At 52.4% G+C, this 22,773-nt stretch overlaps 1 protein-coding gene across 2 annotated transcripts; it reads right to left on the bottom strand.

Moving 5' to 3' along the window:
* Positions 1-1,854: 1,854 nt before the first annotated feature.
* Positions 1,855-22,726, bottom strand: TOM1 (target of myb1 membrane trafficking protein). Of its 2 annotated transcripts, XM_082768953.1 has the most exons (16): positions 22,660-22,726; positions 15,585-15,669; positions 13,820-13,898; positions 13,527-13,676; positions 13,279-13,413; positions 12,822-12,968; positions 11,680-11,796; positions 11,060-11,193; positions 10,374-10,407; positions 9,735-9,840; positions 8,617-8,737; positions 5,958-6,033; positions 5,450-5,512; positions 3,718-3,777; positions 3,334-3,370; positions 1,855-3,240 (listed from the first exon to the last, which is right to left on the bottom strand). In XM_082768953.1, exons 1-16 carry the CDS (start codon positions 22,709-22,711, stop codon positions 3,092-3,094), a joined length of 1,545 nt encoding a protein of 514 aa, XP_082625079.1. In that variant the 5' UTR covers positions 22,712-22,726; the 3' UTR covers positions 1,855-3,091. The 2 variants fall into 2 exon arrangements, with proteins under 2 accessions (XP_082625079.1, XP_082625080.1); XM_082768954.1 differs by lacking the exon at positions 5,450-5,512.
* Between the last annotated feature and the right edge of the window lie 47 nt (positions 22,727-22,773).

Genomic DNA, 22,773 nt, shown 5'->3' with positions numbered 1-22,773 from the left:
CAACTGAACTATCATCTTCTGTCCTATTCTGAAGAGAAATGGAAGTGGCCTTATTCTCATTTTGAAGGGAAAGGGGAATCTTTTTATCCCAAATAGGCTTTGAGGAAGTTTTGGCATGGTAGAGCAACGTGAAAATCCTCTGGGATGGTGAGCAGCCTTCCCAGCGTACCAGCACGGAGCACTTCTGCTCCGTTGTGCAGTGACGTTGTGGGAAATCAGGAGACTTATTCATTCGCTGTTCTTTAAAAATAAATTTCGTGTACTATTTGGAGGTCCGTACGAGATGAAAGAGAAGCCTGTGGTTTTGTGCCGCTAGGAATGTGACGCTGCTATGCCAAGAGCTGCACAGCCCCTAACATCACGGCCGTTCTCACGAACTTTTAGGACGTGCCTAACTTTCAGTGATACAGGGCAGATCTGACCCCAAGCAAGGAAGTTATGCCTTCCTCCCTTCAGGTTACACAGAAACAACCACCCTGGGTCACGCCAAAGGCCCCTGCAGGCCAGGATCTTCTTCCCAGAGTTTTTATTAAGGGATGCTTCAGCACGGTGCAAGCATCCCTGTGCCTGCTCGGGGCTGCCACCGTGTGCGTCCCTGCCAGGAGAAGGGCTGCAGTGTAATACCTAGAATAAGGCAAAATTTGGGTTTGTTTGGTTTGCTGTGTGCACAGCCTGCTGAGCAGGTCACTGCAAAGCCGGAGGGTTTCCTCTGCGGTTTGCAGACCTCGGGATGAGAGTGAGCGGGGGACGACAGCCATCTGGTGGGCAGGAACGAGCATGATTTTTAAGAACAGCAACGTTAGGAAAGAGTTTAGGAAAAGGGAAACGTATTTCAAAGAATTCTTTATGGTGCTGTCAGTTCAGTTTTGCATAAAGTGGTCTTTGCCAGTGCAAAATGCGGGATCTGTACGTGCACCCGACAGGTGTTTCTTCAAGTTTCTCCTCAAAAGAAAACCTCGCAGAAATATTTAAGGTGCTACTGGTATAATCTGTAACAAGTATGGAAATATTAATGTGGGCACGGAAAGATTTCCCTCCTCTCCCCCCCGTTTTTCTTGTTATTTGGCTGTTGAAGAAAAGCCACGGATACCCTCCGGGACAAGTCTTTGCCTCAGCGGGGAGGAGGTGGGGAGGAGGCACGCTGGACACAAGCGACACTCCGAATTTTCACCTGTTGGCCACTGTCACGTCAAACCGAGTCAGCTTGGCAGCCACCAAGCCACACTCCCACCTGTCCGCCCCCGACAGAAATAGCAGTGAGCCCATTCCCCCGCGCTCCGGAGGGAGAAAACAGGGTGAGGGTGATGGATCTTCGCCCTGGAGTGGGCTCGGGGCATGCCAGGGGCAGGGAGCTGGATCCTGGGCATCGTGAGGTGATCTTCCCCGTGCAGCTGAGCTCGGCTCTGGGCTTGCTGCAAGGACAACAGGAAAAGCCAGAGGCAGGGCTGCGTGGGTGAGGTCTATGTGGGTGTGTGCGGGAGCTGGAAGGGGTGATTTGTTTTTCCAAGCTGCCACCCCATCGGACACCAGGAGGTGGCACAGGGACAGCTGAGGACAGCAGGGAGCCCTTTCGCAGCAACTGTTTCTTGCACGTCTTTGAGTGATTTATGGAGTGTGAGGTGTGATTTGGGCCTGGTCACAAGGCAGAGGGGGAGAGCAGAGGAGGTGGCTCGCCCTCTTGCTATTTCGAGATGGGCTGGAGCCACCTCCCCAGGAAACCACGCTGAAACAGCTCCCACCTGCCTTTGCTCAGCCCCCACGCCGTGCTCTCATCTTCCTGCAGAGAGCAAATGTGGCCGCCCAGGGTCTTCCCCTCCCCACGCCGGCAAAGACAGCACACGCATTTCTTCAGGGTCAAGAGTTTGCTCCTTTAATGTGCAATAAAAAAGGCAACTCTCCCACATTCGACAAGAAATCCCACGAGCAGGAGCCCCAGGCTCGGCACCCTCCTCCCTGGCCGCCCCGTAGGATTAGGCGGCGTGTGTGCGGTTTTTTTTTCGGGAGGGTTTTGCTCCCCATGTGCAAAGGAGCTCCCGGCTGCTGCAAAGCTGCTTTTTGGTGTCGGATGAGTCTTGCTTCACCTCTGCGCTCACCAGCTGAACAAGCTACCCCAGCAAGGGCACATTCTCCTTGGTGTAAAAGTGCCTAAAGCCTCCAGCTTTAGGGAGCACAGCTCTCTGCCCCCAGCACACGGGGAGCCGCTAGCACTGGCTGCTCAGAGGCGCCGGGATCCTCCCCACACCACAGCAGGACACGGTGGAAGGCATCAGCGGAAGCAGCAAGAGGGGGGCGGGATGGTATCAGGGAAAGAGGGGAGGAAAGGATGAGAAGGGGGGGAATTAAATTAACTGCAGAGTTTGCTGAAGGCACACCCCACCCCAGGGCAGGCAGCCCTTTCAGCCCGCAGGCTGGGTACCACTCACAGCTCGAGCCCTGCGTGCAGCCAAGGGCTTTGGGGGCTGGCTGCTGTGGAACGGAAACGTGGGGGCTTGGGTCGGGCTCTGGATAAACTGATAGGGGAGAAGAGGAAGGGTTGTGAGTGGGGAGGTGTTGCATACCACAAGCACTTGTGCAAGAGAGGCTAGAGCAAGAGGGCCCCGCTACCATTAGTGTTTTTGCTCTGCCACCTGTAACGTCGCACGCCCTTGCTGCTTTCCAGTCTAACAGCGGCAGGCAGCGGGCCAGGGACCCGCTCTGTTGGGAGGCTAGGAAAGAAGCAGGCACGATTTCAGCAGCAGGCTGCAGCCTCTCCTGTTTCCTGGGCAAGATCTCTGACTGCCTCCCTGGAGAGGAGGGTGGGGAGCTGCTTCTGCTTTGCCCACCTCGTACCAAAACCAAAGCCCACACCTTCCACGTTCTCGAGCAGCTTTGAAAAGCCCCTTCACAAGCCTATTGTGCGACGTCCCTAAACACAACAATGGTTATCTGGAATCTGAAAGCAGCTTTAAGATAAAAACAACTCAAAAAAAAAAAAGAAAACAGGAAGAGAGTGGAGGAAGGGGACAGAGTCCTTCCCCTGCTGGCCCCTGGTCGGAGGCGAGCGAAACAGCACACACAGCCTCTTGCTCCACAGCACACCAGTCAGTAGCATTCACAAGGCAAACATAGCGTCATCTTCCTTCGCTTGCTTCCGATGATGGCTGGCAGCAGGAGGGGAGACGGACGTGCCTGCCGAAGAGCTGGACAAAGTGGGGAGCCGGTCCGCAACTTTTGCTCGCTCTTCCAGGAACTTGTCAAACTCTGGGACAAGAGCAGAGCATCAGCAAGGAGAGAGGCTTGTGGAAAAGCCCAAGTGCTGCCAGCTGGAGAAGGGGGTTGGCTGGTGACTCTTACCTTCACTGGTGACACCTTTTGCATCCTCGGACTCCCCCTAGGGAAGGAGAAGGGCATGGTTAGAGGCAAGGCAGGCAAAGATACCTCCACAGGTGTGATTCTCTATCTGCATGGAGGGAAATAAGACAGTGCTTCCCCTCTTCAGCAGTACAGACGTGTTTAAGTGGCCCTGAGCCCCAGCTCATTAGCTGTGCCTCCCAAAAGGCTTTTTATACTGTTACAATACCCCAGGCCCCGTGTCCTCGCCTTTTCCTCCCCTGCTTCCTCCAAGCAGCCTGTGCTGAACATTCAGCAGTGCTGGTGCCCTTGAGCACTGCCTAAGATCCAGCCTCACAGACAGCTCTGACAGGACTGCTGCCTCCAGGACAGCAGCCCCTCACTTACCACGTCAGTGGAGAGCCACTTTTCGATGTCTTCCATGAAATTGGCTTGGGGAACCGGCACCTGGGACAGAAGGAAAAAGAGGAATGAGGCCAAGAGGAGAGAGGGTGTTCTTAAAACCCACTCTGCAAAAGAGAAGCCCAAATCAAAATCTAACCCTCTTGCCCCACCATTCTGTCAGTTCAGGCCCTTCCAAAGGCGACTTGCAACTGCAAAGCTCTCCCAGCTACCAACGGCTCACCTGCTTCCTCTGCCCCATCCACACCCAGGCACTCAGAGCTTCTAGGATGCGTGCCATTAAAAGCATCTGGGGTTTGGTAGTTGGCTTTGGGGTTTAGTACAGGATGAGGCTTTCCATTCCGGTAAGGACCCACTAGGTGGAAGCTGGCTGCTTGTTTTAGGCAGCCAGAGGAGAAGAGGTGTGCTTTTCTCCACATCACCTCCCTTCCACAGAGCAGTGATGGTCTGATGTCAAAGTCTGTGGTGCTGAAGATAATGAATGTGCCAGGATTCATTCAGGATTGGTACCACGCTGAGGGGAAAATACACCTGCCAAGAAGTGATTCCCTGGCAAGATCATGAAGCACAGCAGAATCTGACATCACACCAAACTATAGAAATGGATCCATCAAAGACAACGCCCTCTGCAATTAAAGTAAGCTTGACTTCCAGTAGGGAAGAAGCTAGCACAGAAGACTTTATATCCATGCGCAATTTAAGCAGCAGAGACAACTTTCTAATGGACAGAGATATCCTTGAAGGAAACCAAGACCAAATCAAAACCCCAGATCCTTTCCTCCAGTCACAAGCTCCTGAACAAAGCTGAGCAAAGCTGAGCCCTTGCTAGAGGTTTTACAAGCAGAAATGCCAGAGGGTATCTGTAGGAACTTTTTTCTTAGTCTATATAGTACCTACAGCTCTCTCAGAAGATAGCGAGGCCAAGAAGAAGAGCAACCCCTTCTCACCAAGGACAGGCAGACTTCCCCAAACCAGGTAGCAAGTTCAGATAGTTACCACAGCTGGCAGAGGGGTGAGCAGGGATGGAAGAGGATGTGTAATATCGAGGAAGTTTCAAAGCAAAGTGGCTCTGTCTACCCAAAGAGGAACTCTTTGGAGTAGAAGTGCGTTCAAGCCAGCTGGACAGCTTGTGGGGAAACTTCCAAGAGCAGACATCAGTCTAGGCAGTGTCCATTTCAGGAAGGCAGGCTCACAGACTTCAGACCTGGGTGTGTCAAAACCTCAGCATGCCTGAGGTGGTGCAGTGCAGGAATTCCTGCTGCCAACAGACAAAATTCAACAGCTTGGAGGCTTGAGCTCTTTAGCTACAAGAGAAGTCCTCCAGCAGGATAAAAGCCAAAATAAGTTTTATTCTGAGTGGGCAGGAGAGGCTGCAGAGGGAATGAACAGCAGCAGCCTTCCCCATATTACTCTTGATAAGTGCCCTTGCTCCTGGGACACCCAGCCCGTAACAGGGCATCCTTTAACTCACAGAGCAGCACATGCTATTTGGGCCTCCAGGCTGCCGGGACTTTTCCCTACAATTACGTATGCTTGAGGGAAGACTGACACTCTGCCTGCTTCCTTCCCGACCCTGGTCTCCAGGGCAGGGCTGTGCCATGTCACTTTGCAGTCTCCTGATGTCTGCTGTGCATCCTCATGTGCTGTGCCAGTGGCACCTCTGTCTAGTTCAGCAGCCCCAGCCTCCTTTCTCCCTGCTGGCGCCCCACAGTCTCACCATTCCTTGCCGCACCATCCAGTTAGTCAGCTGGGCTCCATCACTGGAGGCACCAAACTCCCCCTGGTCGAGAGAGAGTCTGCACTGAACACTGCTCTTGCAGACGGTGGGGGAGAGGGGAGGCAGTGGGTTTAGGGGGGGGGGGAAAGAACACGCTGTTAATGGTGGCCCACTTCTCTGACTGCAGAGAGGAGGCAAACAGACTTGGAAACCCGCTGAAGTAGAATAAAACCTATTTCCAAGTGGAAATTTCCTTGCAGATGTAAGGAGGCTATCCTGTTACCAACTGAGGCAAGTCCAGACTCTCCATAGTTCCTCACCTCCAAGGTTTAAAACATAAGGTAGAGAGCCCAGGGAGTGAATGCAGGTTGGTGGAGACGAGGAGTTATCATCAGTCATGTTAAATGCTTGATTTTTTTTCCAAACCGACTGCACGTTTATTGCACTGGTGAGCAAGGAGGACACAACCACTCCTGGGGATGTACTTAAAGGCTCTGTGGCCACTTACCGCTCCCGTGTTCTGCTGTCGGGCATCCAGGGCACCAGCGAGTCCTTTGGAGGCTTGGGGATCTTCGTACTTTACCCTGAAAGCACAAAGTTAGATGACAGACAGGTGAATAAAAAGCCCGAGAGTGGAGAGCAGGAACTCCTAAATATATACTCAGGGTTGCTGACTACAGAACATTTCATCTCTTGTCGCTCTGCTACCAAGAGCTTCTAGAAAGGCAGGCAAAACCCCTACGAAAGATGAATGCAGCCCACACAAAACAAAATAAACTGCTCACTGCAACATCACTGTGGGAAACCAGAGGACAGCCCAGGCACACGACAAGAGGATGACAAGGCATCGTCCGAAACCAACCATCCAACAGACTAAAACACAGTCGTACAGAGCTAGGTGCATCGAACATGGCACTCATCTTCTCTGGGGCTGATGACAGAGATAACTAACACAGACTGACCAGCAGAGTGCTACAGGAAGGATTTGAGCACTGAAGCCTCTGTGTGCCCGTATACCTTCACAGGCACAGCTCAGAACCACAACTTTAACCAAGACCACTCAAGAACTGGTGGTGGCAAAGTCTCGCAGATGTATGCCACATAGGAGGTTAGGCTGGATGATTAGAATAGCCTGGCGTTGCTTCAGGGTCTTCAAACACCTCGTTACAGCGACTTCTTTCCACACAGAGACACGTCCCACCCCTCATCTCCCTTACTCCATTTCTGTGTCCCCGCTACGCAGCTACCGCACACACTAACGCCACACGTCACCATCTGATCCACGCAGGCTGGAAAAAACAGTCCTTCCATGCTGGGAGCACGAAGCCTGTCCCAGAAGCTCTCCACAGGTCTCCCCTCCAGCTGCTCCCAGGCCCCTCCTTGCAGCCGTAGCAGCCCATCACGTGGATCCGTTCTTGTTGAGGGCCAGGGGCTTGGGCCAGCGACGCTCAAACTTCTCGAAGAAGTGCTCATCTGTGAAGGGGCCGCTGTGGACGATGGCATCAAGGATGAAGTACAGCGCTGCTATCATGCCACTGATGAGGAAGAACGGCAGGAAAGGCTTGAGGTGTTTCAAGCACTGCTTTGCAGAGATGCTCATGAAGCACGGGGAGTCAGGAACAGACCCCAGCTGCAAGAACGTCTTGTCCGGGAGCAGCAGGGAAACGGGTCAGTTCAGAGGGAGGGGGACACTGACAGCAGGGGCTGGTGAGTGAAATGGGAAACCCGAGCCAGCGAGAGCAGAGGCTACCTGGCAGGGGTGCAAATGTGGGCAGATGGAAGGCAGAGAGGCATAAATAGAAGACGCCTCATTACAGCAAAGATCACAAGTCTCAGTGTGTTAAGGATTGCACCATGCCGGGGAGGATACGATTCCACCCCTGCCCAGCTCTCCCTCGGCCACCAGCACCGAGCACATACCAGAAGCTCAGATTTCAGCCCCAAACTGGAGGCTGTTGGCACCTGTGTTTTGCCCTGGACTGCCTCTACCCCGAGGCAGCACACCCACCGTGTGCTGGGAGCTCCCTGCATGTAGCCATCTACCCAGGGGTTCCCAGCCCTGAGTGAAGTGGTTTAGGGCTAAGAGTGGTGGGATTCGTGTTCAGCAAACAGGCTGAGCCCAAACCAGCTGTCTGGGTGTCTAAGCACGGCTTCCCAACAGGCTGATGTGCTCCTAGCCCAGCAGTGTGGTGAGGGAGGAGCAAGGCCAGCCCGGCTCGTGGAGGCAGAGCAGGAGGAGCTCAGTGTTTGGACACGATGACCAGGAATAAATCAAGTTGTGTGCTGCCCGTGGGCTGCTAGAAGCAATCTGAGACAAGGGAATGAAAGGAGGCATCCTGATGAGGTCTGAACTTGCCACTGTACAACTGCAGAGGAAGGCACTCCAGGGGTGGAGATCAAGAGCACAAGCCTTGGAGGGCTGGAGGGAGCCCTGTGCCTGTGGACTCTGCTGCTTGGTAACCTGTGGAGAACAGGGGGTGATTCTGACAGGTGGAAGAGATTCAGTGAGCCAAAAGGATCCAGTCAGCACAGCTCTTGTTGGCTCCTCCCAGAATAAGGACTCAGGAATCCACTCTTTGCAGAAGAGAAAAGCCCTCTTCAGTCCAGATGGGACAACACCCAACTCTTGCTGCTTTCCGTAAGGAAGTCTCAAACATCAGTCTCATTTACCAACAGGGAAACTGAGGCACAGAGCAGTGCCCTGTCTTGCAAGCCACAGTGGATTGTGTATTTCCTGCACTCCAGCTCAACAGTCAGCCCATCAGGCTCCATTGTTATTCAGTGACAACCGAGTTCAACATCTCCCCAGTCAGGACACAGAGCAACTCCTGAGTTCACACACAGACAAGGAAACTCAGCCAGTCCCACTCCACACCTTCACCTCCCAACACTGAGCATCCCAGCACATGCAGCCCCTCTGTTTAGCAGTGAGGGACACGCACAAACACAGACCACTTCCTTTTCCATGTGCCCAGGACACTGTGAGGTGGAGACGATGTTAGCAGGGGAACTACTGAGGTCATCCTACAAACACTGCATGGGAAGAGCACGTTTCTGTCACATCCGACTGCCCCCTAGGAACTGCTGCTTGCTGAATTCACAGCCCCCGTTTCCCCGCACGCTCCCCCCTTACAAGAAGGCAAGAACAGAAGGGGTGCTACACTCACTCTCTGCGCTGCTCAGCCAGCGAGCTGCCCCGGGTCATGGCAAACATGTCGAACTCTTCTTCCAGCTTGCCGGAGGTGTTGAGGGACTGCAGCCCTGCACTCACGCTGCTTGAGCCCAGGTCTGCGGGAGACAGAGGAGGGTGAGCAGGCAGGACAGAGCAGTGAATGGAGGGCCGTGTGCTTGGAGTACTAAGTGGAAAGCCAGCATCAGAACAGGCTGAACTGCTCTAGGCCCACTCATCAACCCTGCCCCTCAGCAGCAGAACAGCGTATGCACGCGTTCGGTGTTGTGAGTGAAGTGCCAGACTCAGTTTCTTCTTCACCTGCTCTGCAGGATATTTTTAGCTCAGTCTGGCAACAGCGGCATCGATTTACTGCGCTGATTCTGAAGGCCAGATGTTCCTTACCATTTAAGACAACACTGGGAATTGCTCCATAACCTGTGGAAGAGAATAACCTGTGCTTCTGGGCAAGCACCTCTGAGACTCTGAGACAGACAAGTGGATTTCCATTACTTAAGTGTCACCTGAAAAACCCTGGCTTGAGAAATATCTCCACTGGCTTGTCAATACAGTCCTCCTGATTTTCTGTAGCTGCACCCAAGCTCTACTGAATGTGCTCACAGCCAGTGAGAGAGCTTCAGGCACCACTATGTGGGCTGTTGGTATGTCCTGAAGACCATCAGGACTCTTTAGGCTTTCTGACAACCTGTCAAGACCTGGGTCCTGAGCCCAAGATGCTCACGGCTGCCTTTGCAGTACAGCTCAGCAGCTTTTTTCCTCCCAGACACCACACAGCAAGAGGCAACTGCACTGCTGCTAGGGATAGGAGGGGGAGCATCTTTCTCCCTTTCCCTGCTGGAAAGCCCAGACCTCAGCCACAGCCTAATGCTGAGGTCCTCCTTAAGCCATGTCCACCTCGTGCACAACCTGAGGCTGTGGATGCTGAGACATGCTTGTGTCCCTTGGCACATACACAGGTTTCTTCATGAGTTTATTAGTTGACAATATTTCTCTAGGTTACTTTATAAACGTAGCTAAATTATTTTAGAAGGTGATTCAAGGGTATTAAAGGGTTCTCAGGAGAAGGACTGAGGGGAGTACTACATGGCAACTCACTCATTCCAGCCAGCTGGGAGGAAAGGTTGTTGGTGACTTCAGGTTGTTTCGCCGCAGGAGCACTGGGTCCCAGGTCAATCAAGCTGTTCTGGGCCTCGGTTGGTGCCTTTGGAGAAAAAATGGAAGATAGTGAAGACTTTGTGAGGTTTGGACACCTTGACCCCCTAGTTCTAGTTCTTTAACACTGGAAAGTCCTTCTGTAGTCCATCAAAAGATACCAGCTGGATAAACCTCTCCTTGGAAGAACGGGGGCAGTGATGGGAGAACTGGCTGGGAATAGTGTCGTAGGGCAGAATGGATGTTTGTAGGTTGGGTGCTGCTCAGACAACAGGGCAGTGCTGACACAGCGAGCTTCATTTGGGAACTGGTCCTCTCCATGCTCAGCAGCCAGAAAACACATCTACAACCGGTCTGTCCTTATTCTTTGGGTGAGGGGAAGGGGCCCACTGCCAGGGAGGGAGAGGCTAGCACTGGGAACTGGACTGTCCTGCACACCAGCGTGGTCTGGTGCAGCTGAGCAGGAAGAACAAAGCCTGCAGCTTTCAAGTGGGGCAGACTGGATCCCTTTCCAACTCAGCAGGACACAGCAGGTGCTGCAGGATGCAAACTGAGCTGTACTGAAGGCAAAAACTCAGTTACCTTAACAGGCTGTCCAGTCCGAAGACGTTCAAACCTGCAAGAAAGACGACAGGGTGTGACAGGATGAATTACAAGAGTGTGTGCTTGTTCACCCTCAACCCAACAGATTTCTCAGGAAGGCCTGGAATAGTTTGCCCCTTCCTACATACTTGGAAAGGGGGAGCATGGTTGAGGGCTCAGTTCTCCACCCTGGACAGAAGACACCACAACGGAGCCCACAGAGTTCACGTCTCCAAAGGTGTGGTGTGAGAAAGCTTCTTGTGATACTCCAAAGCTAATTCTAATCAAAATGGTTCAAAGCTAGCTCTCCTTCATGCAGAGAAAAGGGACCAAATTCTCCAGATTTCACCCTTGCAGAAGAGATAAGTTTGGTGAAATGGAGGACAAGAAAGGGTGCAAATTCCACCTGGGCAAGTCCTTTCTGTGTCTGCCTGCCTCAGAGCTAGAAAAACATCTCTTTCCATGCAGTTTCCTCCTTCTTCTGGGTTGGGTTTACATACCATCAACAACACAGTGTCTCTGAAGGGGCAGGAATAAGTCAGGAAGAAGTATGAATTGGCTCTTTTTTCAAAGATGGGTGGTACAGGCTGACACCTTAAGCATTACATCCATGGGCAGATCAAAAGGGTGGAATAAAAGGCAGACAACTCTTGTGGAAGACCAGGGCAGAGAAGGGAGACGGGTACCTTTCATGGCGTAGAAACACATTGTTGAGGTTGTCGTTGATGAGGAGTAGCTCCTCGGTGAGCTGCTCATGGAGGACACGGGGAATCAGTTCCAGCACACGCTGCTGCATGGCTCTGCACGTACGATTCAGCTCCTGCTCACAGCAAGGCAAAGTTACCACAAAGGTCAAACTGAGGCTGAGCACTTGCGGATTTGGAAGTGTGACTGGGACAGACAGACCCCAGAGCCTGCTGGAGCCTATCAGCAAGCGTAGAGAGGGAACAGATACTGATATGAGATTTAAACTGAATATGAGCTTTACAGTTACTGGTCTGCTCTCTCCTCACAATTGCATGCCTCTTGTTTAACACATCATTTAGAAAAAAAGGCCCTCAGGGATTACAGGTCCCCTTAAGTGAGACAACTCCAAGCTCAACAGTGCAACTTCCCTTGGCCATTTAAACTCCACCTCCCCTGTGACTCCCTTATCCCATCACACCCCGATGAGCCCCACACTAAACTGTCCACTTCGGTTGCTCCCCATGCCTGTCATGAGTAATTCCTCAGCCCCTCCAGTCACTCCTAAATTGAGCTCCACGTGCCAGCCCTCTGCCCAGCAGCACTGCCTTCTGTTCCTTACTTGCAGCAGCTCCAGGTCAGAATTCTCAGCCTGGGATGGCACCAACTCTGTCAGCATCTCCGACATGACCTTCACGTTCCCGTTCACCACTTCCAGCTCGCTGCGCAGCTTCCCGACCTGCAGAAGGGAGGGGAAGCGTTAACTGCTCAGCCTAAAAGGCTAGGGGGACAGATAAGGTAGCTCTGAATGGCAGCACACAGCGTGTGCGTGTTCACAGAGCCAAAGGGAACGGCCACTGGAGAACTCATTTGTCACTGCTTAGTTTGGCTCCTGGGAGCTCCCAGCCGAAGGAAGCCCCATTACTCACCATCAAATTCATTTGCTGCTAAAAGATGCCAGGCTCTCACCGGGGACCTTTGCCACTACGCCTAACCTTGAATTTCAACAGCCAGCACAGGATGCTGTTATGATTCAGTCTTTCCCCTGCCAGCGGCTCCTGTGTGGCAGCCACTCCAATCATTTCATTTCTGAAGCAGCGGAAGAGGGGAAGAAATGAATTCCCATCCAAAAGGTGAGCCTGGGCTAAGTGTGCAGTCGAAGCTCTTTCTCTCTGGTTTCAGAGGCTACTAATGAGCCCCTCGAGAGCAGTCTCTAGCTTCTGTTCTGTGCGGGGATGCGAGCTACCAACAGCTGGAGGATTAGTGCTGAACCTGCTGTCATATGAAGTCAGGGCGAGGAAGGAGAAAACAGGATGGGGAAACAACTGAGAAAGCCCTGGCCTTTGCAAGCCACATAACCAGATAGGGTTGATTTACATAAAGTCAGCAGTGAGGCAAGATAAACAAAGATGATAAGGAGGCACACACTGAGCAAGCTTACACTGCGCTGCACTGCTCTGCAAAGACCTCGCTCGAAGCCTGTGTGTCTCAGTTCCCCTCTTCCCTGCAGCCAAAGGATCCTCCCTATACCTGCTGGCAGCCCCGTCTTAGGGAAGTAAAACCACTCTGTGATTGTGGTGCCCCAGCTCATCACTATGACCACGAAGAAGCTCTGATGAGCCCTAGAGGGATGATGTTTTAGAACAACTCCTTAAGGACAGAGGCTGGGGAAGGACCAGGGCAGCAGTCCCAGGAGAACATTGGTGAAACAGCCCCCGGGTGGAGGCACGGTCAGCAGCACCACGGGGTCTGTGTGCAACTCACCTGCTCTGGTGTGGGTGTGATGGGCGCCTCGCTGGACGTCTCTCTGCCAGCGGGCAGGGTGACAGGGTGGAGGATGGACTCGATCTGCTGCGGGGAGTTGACCACAGGTGAGTTCTGTCCGGACTGGGAGTTGGAGCTGTACACGGTCTGCGGACAGAGGTGGGAGAAGTGGCAGAAAGAAGATGTTAGACATTCCCAGGTAGTGCAATTATGAAAGAAACGTTGATGTCAGCTCCCCAGCTGCTTTCAACAGCTCTTCTAGCTTCTCTGCCTCACCTCCCCCACATATCCTGCCCTGTAGCTGTAGCCGCTTTGCCCACCACAGCCTTGCAAAGAGGCTTTCCTGCAGCTTCTCCCTCCTCATTTCCTCTAAACGCGACCTAAAGCTGCTGCAGTCCCCTCATAGCTCCAGAAAAGTATCAGCCCAGCTTCCTTCTCCTCAGCAATGCTCCCATACCCTCCGCGGTGTGTGGATGGGTGACAGCATGTCCAGGTCGGTCATGGGGAACTCCAGGCCTTTCCGCCTAAGGTCTTCATAGACAGCCACGACACCAGTCAAATCCGGAGAGCTGCGGAAAGCGTCCGCCCAGGACTGGGGAAAGGGAGACAACGCAGCCCATCGTCATTTGACAGTGCACAAACACCTAAAGGCAAACACACTCTCTCTCTGAGCTGGTGCAGATGCTCTCACTCTTCTCAGCTCACCTGGATGAGGGTCAGCACCTTGTCGTGCACTATGGCAGGCGGATTGTTCTTCGGCAGGATTGTTCTCACCAGGACGCTCTCCACAAAGTCCTGGCTGGCCACAAGGACATGGAAGCGATGGCCACAGTTTTTGACGCACGTCTCCAAGACCTTTGAAGGCAAAGAAGCATTAGCTACAGCCTTCTCTGCCTGCATGGGTTGGCCTTGCTGTCTTTGGGTACCCGTGTCTTTGCAGTCAAGGACTCAGCTTTACAGCAGGACATCACAAAGCTGAGAAAGACCTGATCACTCACCGTCAAAGCCAGCATAACTTCATGGAAATTCTTATTCCCTACAATTCTCTTCTTTATGGCTCGGAAGGCATCTTTGGGTCTGCAGGAGAAATCAGATGGAGAAAGATTATCAGAAGGTTGATTCTTTCTCACCTAAGGAGAAAGAATCAAAGTAAAACAGCCACTGGAACCTAGAATCTCATACTCAGTGGTGACCATTCCCCCACCACATTTTCAGTGTGGCTTGAAGCAAAGACTGGTAAAGCAGCTTCTGCCTCTGGTTCTGCAACAGAACCTGGGTCCTCCTGGTGAGTGCTGTGTCTGACACTGGAGGCTTTTGTGTTATTGTCTGCAACAATCCAAGGTGTACAGACAAAACAGAGGGGAGAGTAAATACAAAAATAGAAATGTGCTGTTTGGGGATGGAGCAAAATCCCTGAGCAGAGATGCCAAGAAAGGAACACAAAATCTTGGCATGGGTTAGAAACAGGAAGGAGAGAGAGAGAGATGAAACAACCCCTGTTATGTTTAGACAGAAGCTTGTTAAACAAAATTTCCCTGGAGGAAAGGAAGCAGGGGAGATGCAGTGGCAAAATCTTGCATATACTGCAGGTAGACAAGAGAGCAGCAGCATAGCAGGGCCTCCTTAACCCCTCTCAGAGTGGTCTGAGCCCACTGTGGTTCTGTGAGAGGGCACAAATGGACTGACGTGCTCCAGCAGATCACAGGAAGAGAGACTGGGCTGGAAGAGCAGCAGGGCTGCAGGGCAAGAGTGAGATGGAAACACTGAGGTAATAAGGAGGGCAGGAGTGGATCGGATCAAGGGGCAGTAAGGCTGTAATGGATGGGCATTAGCAGGAGAATGGGAGAGAGCTCCATGCCAGGAGGGTGCAGCTGTGCTAGCAGCAACCCAAAATTGAAATACTAAGTGGTGACAGCTCAGGACTATTAGCAGAGACAGGCAGATCTGCACCATGGGGATAGCAGGACTGGAAAACAAGGGGTGATAGATCTGTAACTAGAGACATTTGACTTTGTTAACATACAACTGTGAAGCAGAAAATTGGGCTAGCTAATCCTCTGTCAGCTTCACTGCGGGGTGGGACAGGAGCGAAACCTACATCATCTACTCTATGTATCACCTTCTTTTCTACATGCTGTTCTTGACATCTCCAGTGTGAGAGGGAGCGGTCCCTCTTGAATTCACTGGCAAATCCCCAGGTGCAGAGTTAACATGGCTGGCAGATTTCTGAACATCCCACCCCAGGGAGAGGGAGACAAAGGCTCTCCTACCCGTTTTGCGCATGTCTGAGTGAGTGTATATGGAAATAGCTGAGAACATAACCCCAGCAGGACTCGCACTATCAGGGGACTGAATAGCAGCCTGAGATTTTCCTCTCTCCACAGTCACTGCTCCGGAGATTTCTGCATTCCCAGAGGACAGAGAGGGATACGAAGGAGGAATAAACCAGAGTAAAAATATTGGAAATGTGCCTTTGGGAGATGGGAGGCAGCCTGGCTTGGATCTAGGTTTCTCTGGGGACTCTGAAGGCCTGTTTGAATGGCTCCCTGTGCTCACAAGGATTACAGGGAGCCATCTAACAGCTGCTCTTGACAGCTTTGCTGTGTCTCTAGATCTCCCAGCAGAGTCTCTTCTAAGGGACTGTTGGGCAGCCTGGCTTATTACCTCCACCACTGCATGCTACCACTGTAGCCTAGGGACGTAGTGTTACAGGGAGTGTGCTGGGACTTGCTGCTGGAGGAGAACCCTTGCCAGCTCCCTTACCCTTCTTCAGTCTCGTTAATGATGTCGCAGATCTCCATGTTGAGAGCCCAGTCCTCGTTCCGCAGGGACCCATCGGTAGCTCTCTCTGGAAGACAGAAACCAAGACAGGACAAGGCTAAGAGTGGCCCTGGGACTCTCACGGCTGCTGTTCCGCTGTCACTGCACCCCAGAGCCCGGCCTCCTTCTCCCTGCCTTCCACCACCAAATATAATCAGGTGAATCAGACAGCCAAGTCCGAGCCACCAAATGCTTCCCACTAGGTGTCACCACCACAAAGCACATCGCAGGCTGCTGTTGGGACAGGCATTCGCTCAACTTTGCCCACAGCACGCATGCTATCAGACATGGACCGCCCGATCCCTGCTGCGTACACACAAAGGGAGAGGGGCTGAGCAGAAAATGCATGACTTCAGCTCCACAGACTGGAGAAATGGAGGCTTATTTGCTTTGCTGCTGCACGGCCAGGAAAAGAAACCACGAGCTTGGCCTGCTCACACCGCCACGGATCGAATGTCAGCGGCGTCGCTTTTGGTTGCATCAAGTTAATGAGACCAATGAATCAGCCCCGTTGCTTACACACATAAAGCGCCTATCACCACATCGATACGGCGTTTCACATGGGTCACCTTGCTTTCACATGGGTTCTACGAAAATAAACAAGCAAACATAAACAACCCAGATGGGACCTTCCCGTCTTTAACATTTGCTTCTTTCCCCTGAACTTCTGGCCTCTGGGGAATACGAGCAGAAGAGGACTGCAGGCTGAAGCCGAAGCAATATGGTTTCAGCTTTGACCGTGTCCCCTTTAATTAGGAATTCCTCAGTCAGCCTTGATGTTATTCAAGGCAGAGACTTGGGCAACAAGCAGCTATTAGTAGAGAACACCAGTGCCTCCACCCTGTAATCAGCCGTCTCTCGGCCCCAGCCACACGGGCTGACTGATGCCTTTAGGGACACCACCGGCAGCTGGGGGCAAAGAGAGCCCGGCAGCGGGGTGGGCAGGGCCAGGCACTCTCCAAACCGCAGGGAAACACTGAGATATAGCACATGCCAAGCAGCGGGGGAGAGCCATCTTTCCAAGCAGTCCCATCCTATAAAATGCCTGGCAGCAGTGGGGCAAGACAAACTAAAGAAGCCAGACCAGTTCAGCGCCTACCAGGTGCTCTTCAGGAGACCCAGAGAGACACTTAAAGTGCCTCCCTTTTCAAAACTGCTGTCCCCGCACAATCTGGAGGTGACCCTTGCTGCTGCAGGTCCTTTAGCCTTTCAGAGGGAGACTCCTCTGCAGAGCTGCCTCTTCTTGCTTTTGACCCAAATATCCAACAATCCCTCTGTGGGACTGAAACGAAGTGCCCACTCATGCAGCGGTAATGGGGTAACGGGGGAAGAGCATAGGAAAAAGATTTCTAATTCCTGACATGGCAAGCACATCCATCATGTTTTGGGATGTCGTGTTTCTGAGGATCAGCCAGAAAGCTGCTCACAGCTCCCTGCAACACAGCCTCTCTTGTACATGTGTCCTTCCCACAGATTGCACACCACAGCGTGAAGCGCCCTGCATGGATCTTATCATAATGCAGACGCCACCTTCTCTGTTGACTGCAGAACCTACTGATTAGACTGTGATTAGGTTGATTACACTGTGGCCACAACCAGATGGAAGAGGGCAAACAAGGCAAGGAGAGTGGCAAGGAGAATTTTCTACCTTTCTGTAAGTCTGCCTACCATCGGAATAGCCCGAAGGCCTCTCGATTCAGGTGAACTTGTGTCACTTTGGTCATTCAGATGAACTTTCTGTCACGCATGCCACGGAGAAATCCTGGCCTCTGCAGATCTAAGCTTCCTCATTGAAGCACATGAGGTAACATCACACTGAGTGATGTGGTGGAGAATATATGCAGGGCAGTCTACATGGACTACGGCTGTGTGTGTCTGGTGTACCATACAAAACACAGGGGAAGTGTTTTCTGTCAGGGCAAACCTGGGATCAGGACTCCGATGGGTTTGGTGCATGAGGTCTCAAAGCCACACTTTGCTATCGCTCTCCTCTGGCATGCTGAGGGGCACCTCCCGCTCAGGACGCACCTCAGTTTAAACTCCAGCCTCCCCAAAAGTTCCTGTGAACTGCTTGTTGCCTCTGGCAGTGAAACTCGCAAATCAATCGCATGGTTTTGCTCTGCTGAAAGGAATTCCACATCCATCCTTCACACTCCTGAAGAAAAACACTGCACGCGGAAGGAAAAAACAAAACTTGGGAACTGGGTCCAGCTTAAAGGAAGGTCCAAGCTACAGAAGAAACCAGGGACGAAATGAAAACAGAATTTAACCTTCAAATCTTTGCTGTTCAAAAACCTCCCCAACCCCCCTCATCCTCTTTTTTTTGCCCTACATGAGTGTGAACAGACTGCAAATGCACTTCCCTGTGCTCGGTGCTACTCTGCAACCCGCTCCCCTGCCCTCTTTTTCCTTCCAAATGTGCTCCTCCTGCCAAGGCTGGGGAGCAGGTTTGCTTTCCAGAAAGGAATGCAAACAAACCGTGTGTGCTCCCTCACCTGGCCGGCCTGTACGGGAAAGTGGGGATTCCTCAGGGGTGACACACAGCCCCACAGCCACCCCACAGCGGTGCTGTGATCCCGCCACCCTCACCTCCCTTCTGACAGCGGTCGGCAAAAAGCTGCAGGAGAGCAGCTGCCCTAAATGCAATCAGAAAATATGGAGGTGGAAGAGCAGAATTAGGGCATATGGAAAACAGGAACGCGACCACACAACATCTCCAAGGACAAAGCACTTGAATTTACCAGCAGAGATTAAGGCCTGGCCTATCTGGCCTTGGGAAGGCTGGAGCTAATGCCCTCTAAATCCTCCTCGCTTCTAAGCACTAAGAGGCTGCCCAAGCCTAGTATACGCTGGAGGTTTCCCTGAAAATCCTGAACTTTACCCTTTTGCTAAAGCCTGCGGAAGGGAAGGAAACAAAGTCTACTCATTAGCAACATGAAGGATCAGGACAGCGGGCCCTGTTTCACGAGCTGTAATTTGCACATGAGCCGTCTGCCCCTCACGAAATCTGAGCCCGGGGACGCCGACAAGTCCCTAAAAACAGCGAGGACAGGAGGCAGGGAATGGCTGCCCGCCCAGCACTGCCTGGCAGGGCTTATCAGGCAGCTTCTGCGTGTGGCGAGCTGATCCCGACCTGCTGCAGGGTATGCCTGTGAGGGAGGTTATCGGCGGTGTATCAATGCCATATTCTTCAAAGCCCAACACCAGCTGGCTGTGGACCACGCTGCGTGCAAGAAGCCCTCCATGGGCCCGCCTCAAAGCCATGTTGTTTTGGCAGCCAGGCTGGCTTCCCGGGTGTGACAGCACCAGGGTTTGTCTGCTTGCAGCGTGCTGCCTCGCTAATTGCTCGCCTCAACCCCGAGCCGCTGAGGGCTGTGGTACGGGGTCAAAGCGAAGCAAAGCGATGGCTCTTTCTTCCCGGCATCTGATGCACTCCTGCTGACTGTGATTAAGTCATAAAAGCTATCTGGAGCCGTGAGATAAGAAACTATTCTGAACTCGGCGTAACTGGTACACCGGAGCTGTACCTTGCTTTGTGCCACGGATGAAGTTCGTGGCTTTGTTCCTGTACAAGCCTCCTGCCTCTTCCCTCGTGGCAGGGAGAGCCCAGTGCCAGGCTGGCAATCCCACCCATTCCCGGGACAGATACTAAGCCGGCTCCACCTCCCCTTGCTCTCCTTCAAAGGTCTGAAGCATCCCTAACCAGCCAAGCACCATTCAGAAACCTTTCACAGAATCATTTAGGTTGGAAAAGACCTCTGAGATCATCCAGTCCACACATTAACCTAGCACTGCCAAGTTCACCATTAAGACATGTCCCTAAGCTCTACAACTACACGATTTTTGAAGACCTCCAGGGATGGTGACTCAACCACTTCCCTGGGCAGCCTGCTCCAATGCTTCACAACCCGTTTGGTGAAGAAATTTTTCCTAATATCCAACCTAAACTTCCCCTAGAGCAACTTAAGGCCATATCCTCTGGCATGCTCCTCTGCAGCTTGTCAGAGACCAGTGCCCTGCTCCAAGTCAGGCCCTTAACCAGGATGCCTTCAGCACTCTGTCCTAATGGCTTAAAATTCCTTGGCAAAGCATCAGGCACTTTCTCACCAATTTCAATAGGTGTTTGAGGGCACCCACATTTTATTGCACAAGACAGCATAGGTTCAGCAGAAAGTAACGCAACAGTCCTTTCTCCCAACCTCCCTTCAATCTGTATCAATGAATTGGCCCAATTCAGCATCCTGGCCTAAATAGGCATCCAGCACAGTTGCCTTGCTAAGCCTCATGCTTCCACTTTCCACAAGGAAACTTTAGCACCAGCTCAGCTGGGATTCCACCATTCAGCCCTGCTGTATTTCTCCAAAGACGCAGGAGACAACTTGCTCACAGAAGGGTGCAGGGACATCCGCAAGCTGGGACCCAAATGGCTGTGGGGATTGTTCTGGCACAGTGTTTTATCTGCTCCTCTCCCTCACCCATGAGCACAGGCAATGTGCTTTCACCTGCTGCCTCTTTCCAGTCTCAGCTTTCCCTGGTTTTCATGCTTAACCCACTCCCCAAAGAGCAAAAACTCCTCTCCATCTCTGTATTACACCTTCACTTCTCTCCCTTGCCTGGCTTCACTCACTAAAATAACCTCTCTCTGTCCCTTTCAGTACTGCTATAATTACTAGCTATTCTAGGCTTCAGGGTTCAGGAGAGAGCACTGGTGGTTTCCTCTCCATTCTCTCACTCCACCTTGTTACTACTAGAGCACCTTCTTGAAATTAGATTTTCCATTTTTTATTTAGCTCCATTTACCTCATTTCCATTTTTCTTTTAGCTCCTAGATAGAGGCCAAGTGGGTTACCCTTTCAAGGGTAAAATCCAAACTACAATGCTTCAGCACTCTGGAAGTTTCTCCATTGGTCAGAAATATTTTATTTCAATTAAATGTCTGTATTCATCTTACTTAGGAAGAGACGTTGTGGCCTGAAAATAGGGCAAAGGCAAATTCCATGACTATATCTCAAGACTGGGAGTAAGAAGGTGTAAACTTACTCCTCTGCAACTGACTCATAATCACAGAGATTATCTGAGTATCCATTTTGATTATTTGAATATCCATTTCCCTGACAGCAAAATAAGTGGGATTTCCTACATTCTCTTTAACGAAGGAATTTGAAAACATCACTGCAATGTGCCACAGAGGGTTTTTTATTTTTATTTATTTATATTTTTTATTCTATAGCCGTCATCTAACGCTGTTTTAGACTTTATAAGCTGTGTCAGACACATATGACTTTGCCCAAGTAATTTACCATGATGTCGTATCAGCTTTCTGCAGACAGCCTGCAGCAGCAGCACTGTGTAGGTTTGGTGCTCAGACTCACGGGTTCACTATGCAGCTGCCACAGACCTACTAAATAACTTGATTAAGTCATGTTCACGTCTCAAATTAGATAGAGAAGATAGCATTTATCCACATCCCCAGGATGTTAGGCGATATTCAAAAGGAGAAAACATTCATATTTACAGCCATCAGCCCTTTTTAGTCCTCCACACCCCAGTTGCTTTCTCGTACGCTGCAAGTCCTCCACCCCACTGGACTCCAATAACCCCAATCGACGCCAGTCATTAAGATTTCTCTACTGTCACACCTCTGATACAGAGGACTCCAAACTCCTGTTTGACAACACTCTTGAAATACTTTCTTCCTCTTCTTTGCTGTCAGTTTGTTGCTTGAAAATCCCTTAAAGAGAAGTAAAGCCTAGTGAGGAAACCACTCACAATCTGACTACTATAGCGATCAGAAAATCTGGAGGGCATGTAGTAACCCGTAACACCAAAAGATGACTTCAGTTTGGCTGTACCCAAACATAACAACGTATCTGATACGCTGGCTGGAGGAATCAAAGAGAGTCATTCTGTACAGGGCAGGAGAAGGCTTCCCTTGGAAAGTGTGATGAAACGTGTGACTGTCATCTGGGCAGGCATTACAGATCATTTAGAGCTTTTTCTTACTGAAAACCTTCCCTGGTGTCGGTTTGGTCAGTGAGAGCCTCTGAAATAGGCAGCACTTAAAAAAAAAAGCGTTTCCTAAAGCAGCTGCTTTGCTGCTCCCTACCCGCCCCATGCACAGCACCCGTGTGAGCGCGATGAATCAGGGGCTTCATGGCGGAATGGAACAAAGGTCTACACAAGGGACAGAAAGCAAGCGCGGGCATTTGCATAAACGTACAAACGCCCATTATATGGGACGGAGACATCCCGTATCAAAAACATCACTGCGGGCACAACCTGGAGGCACTTAGGATGACACAACACGGGAAGAGAGGCTTCTTTATTGTAAGCATTTTTAGAACCACATCTGTTTCCAGACCAGCGTGGCTGTTTGTGGCCTTATTCTTTCTCTCAGACCTCGTGGTGGGAAGCTCAGGGCTGGCGGCCTCCCTTGGGGCTCGCCCTGTGGGGAGACCCATGGCGCCCACCGGCCTTGCCACAAGATGGCCGCGCCAAGCCCTCCACGGCCCCCAGCCACGTAATGGCCGCCCCCTCGGGCAGGGCACGGGGGTCTTCCCGCCCAGGCGCTGATTGGCCGCTGCGGCTGGAGCCCAGCCAATCAGCAGCCCCCCTCCCAACGAAGACCCCCGGCGAGGTGCAGGCGGGAATGGCCGCGAGCCAATCACGGAGCTCGGCGCCGCGGGGGGGGGGGGCGTGGCTCGGACCCCCGTCCCCTTTAAGCGCGGAAACTTCGCCTCGCCACCTCGAGACCCCTGCGCGCCGCGATTGGCCGCCGCCGGCGCCTCCTCGGGCCGCGCGCTCCCCATTGGCCCAGAGCATCTGCCAGTCAGAGCCGAGCACCCCTCCCATAGGCCGGCAGCGCGGGGGGGGGCGGGGGCAACCGCTTCCCGGTGGAAAGAGGGGTCCTGCGGCGGGCGGGCGGGCTTCAGACCGAGGGTGGGCGGCGAGGCGGGAGGTTGGGGGGGGGAGACGCGCGCGGGGCGGCGCGGCGCGGGGGGGGGGGCGCGGGTCTCACCGATGCGCTGCCCGACGGGGGAGCTGAAGGGGTTCCCCAGCAGAAAGTCCATCGCCGCCGCGGTCAGCTGACTGCAGCGCTCACGTGACCGCCGCGCCGGGCCGGGCCCCGCCG

This window comes from Aythya marila (assembly GCF_965140915.1).
Source record: "Aythya marila genome assembly, chromosome: 1".
Lineage (NCBI taxonomy): Eukaryota > Metazoa > Chordata > Aves > Anseriformes > Anatidae > Aythya > Aythya marila.
Note: the sequence above shows the minus strand (reverse complement) of the source record. Positions and strands in the feature narration are given on the sequence as shown.

What these genes read in the sequence shown, in the direction of transcription:
- TOM1 (XM_082768953.1), bottom strand. Translation starts at nt 22,711, where the DNA reads ATGGACTTTCTGCTGGGGAACCCCTTCAGCTCCCCCGTCGGGCAGCGC. An exon ending in CCCCGTCGGGCAGCGCATCG is followed by an intron (nt 15,670 to 22,659) that starts GTGAGACCCGCG and finishes TCTGTCTTCCAG; the next exon opens with AGAGAGCTACCGATGGGTCC. An exon ending in CTGACCTGGAGCTGCTGCAA is followed by an intron (nt 11,194 to 11,679) that starts GTAAGGAACAGA and finishes TGCTGTGAGCAG; the next exon opens with GAGCTGAATCGTACGTGCAG.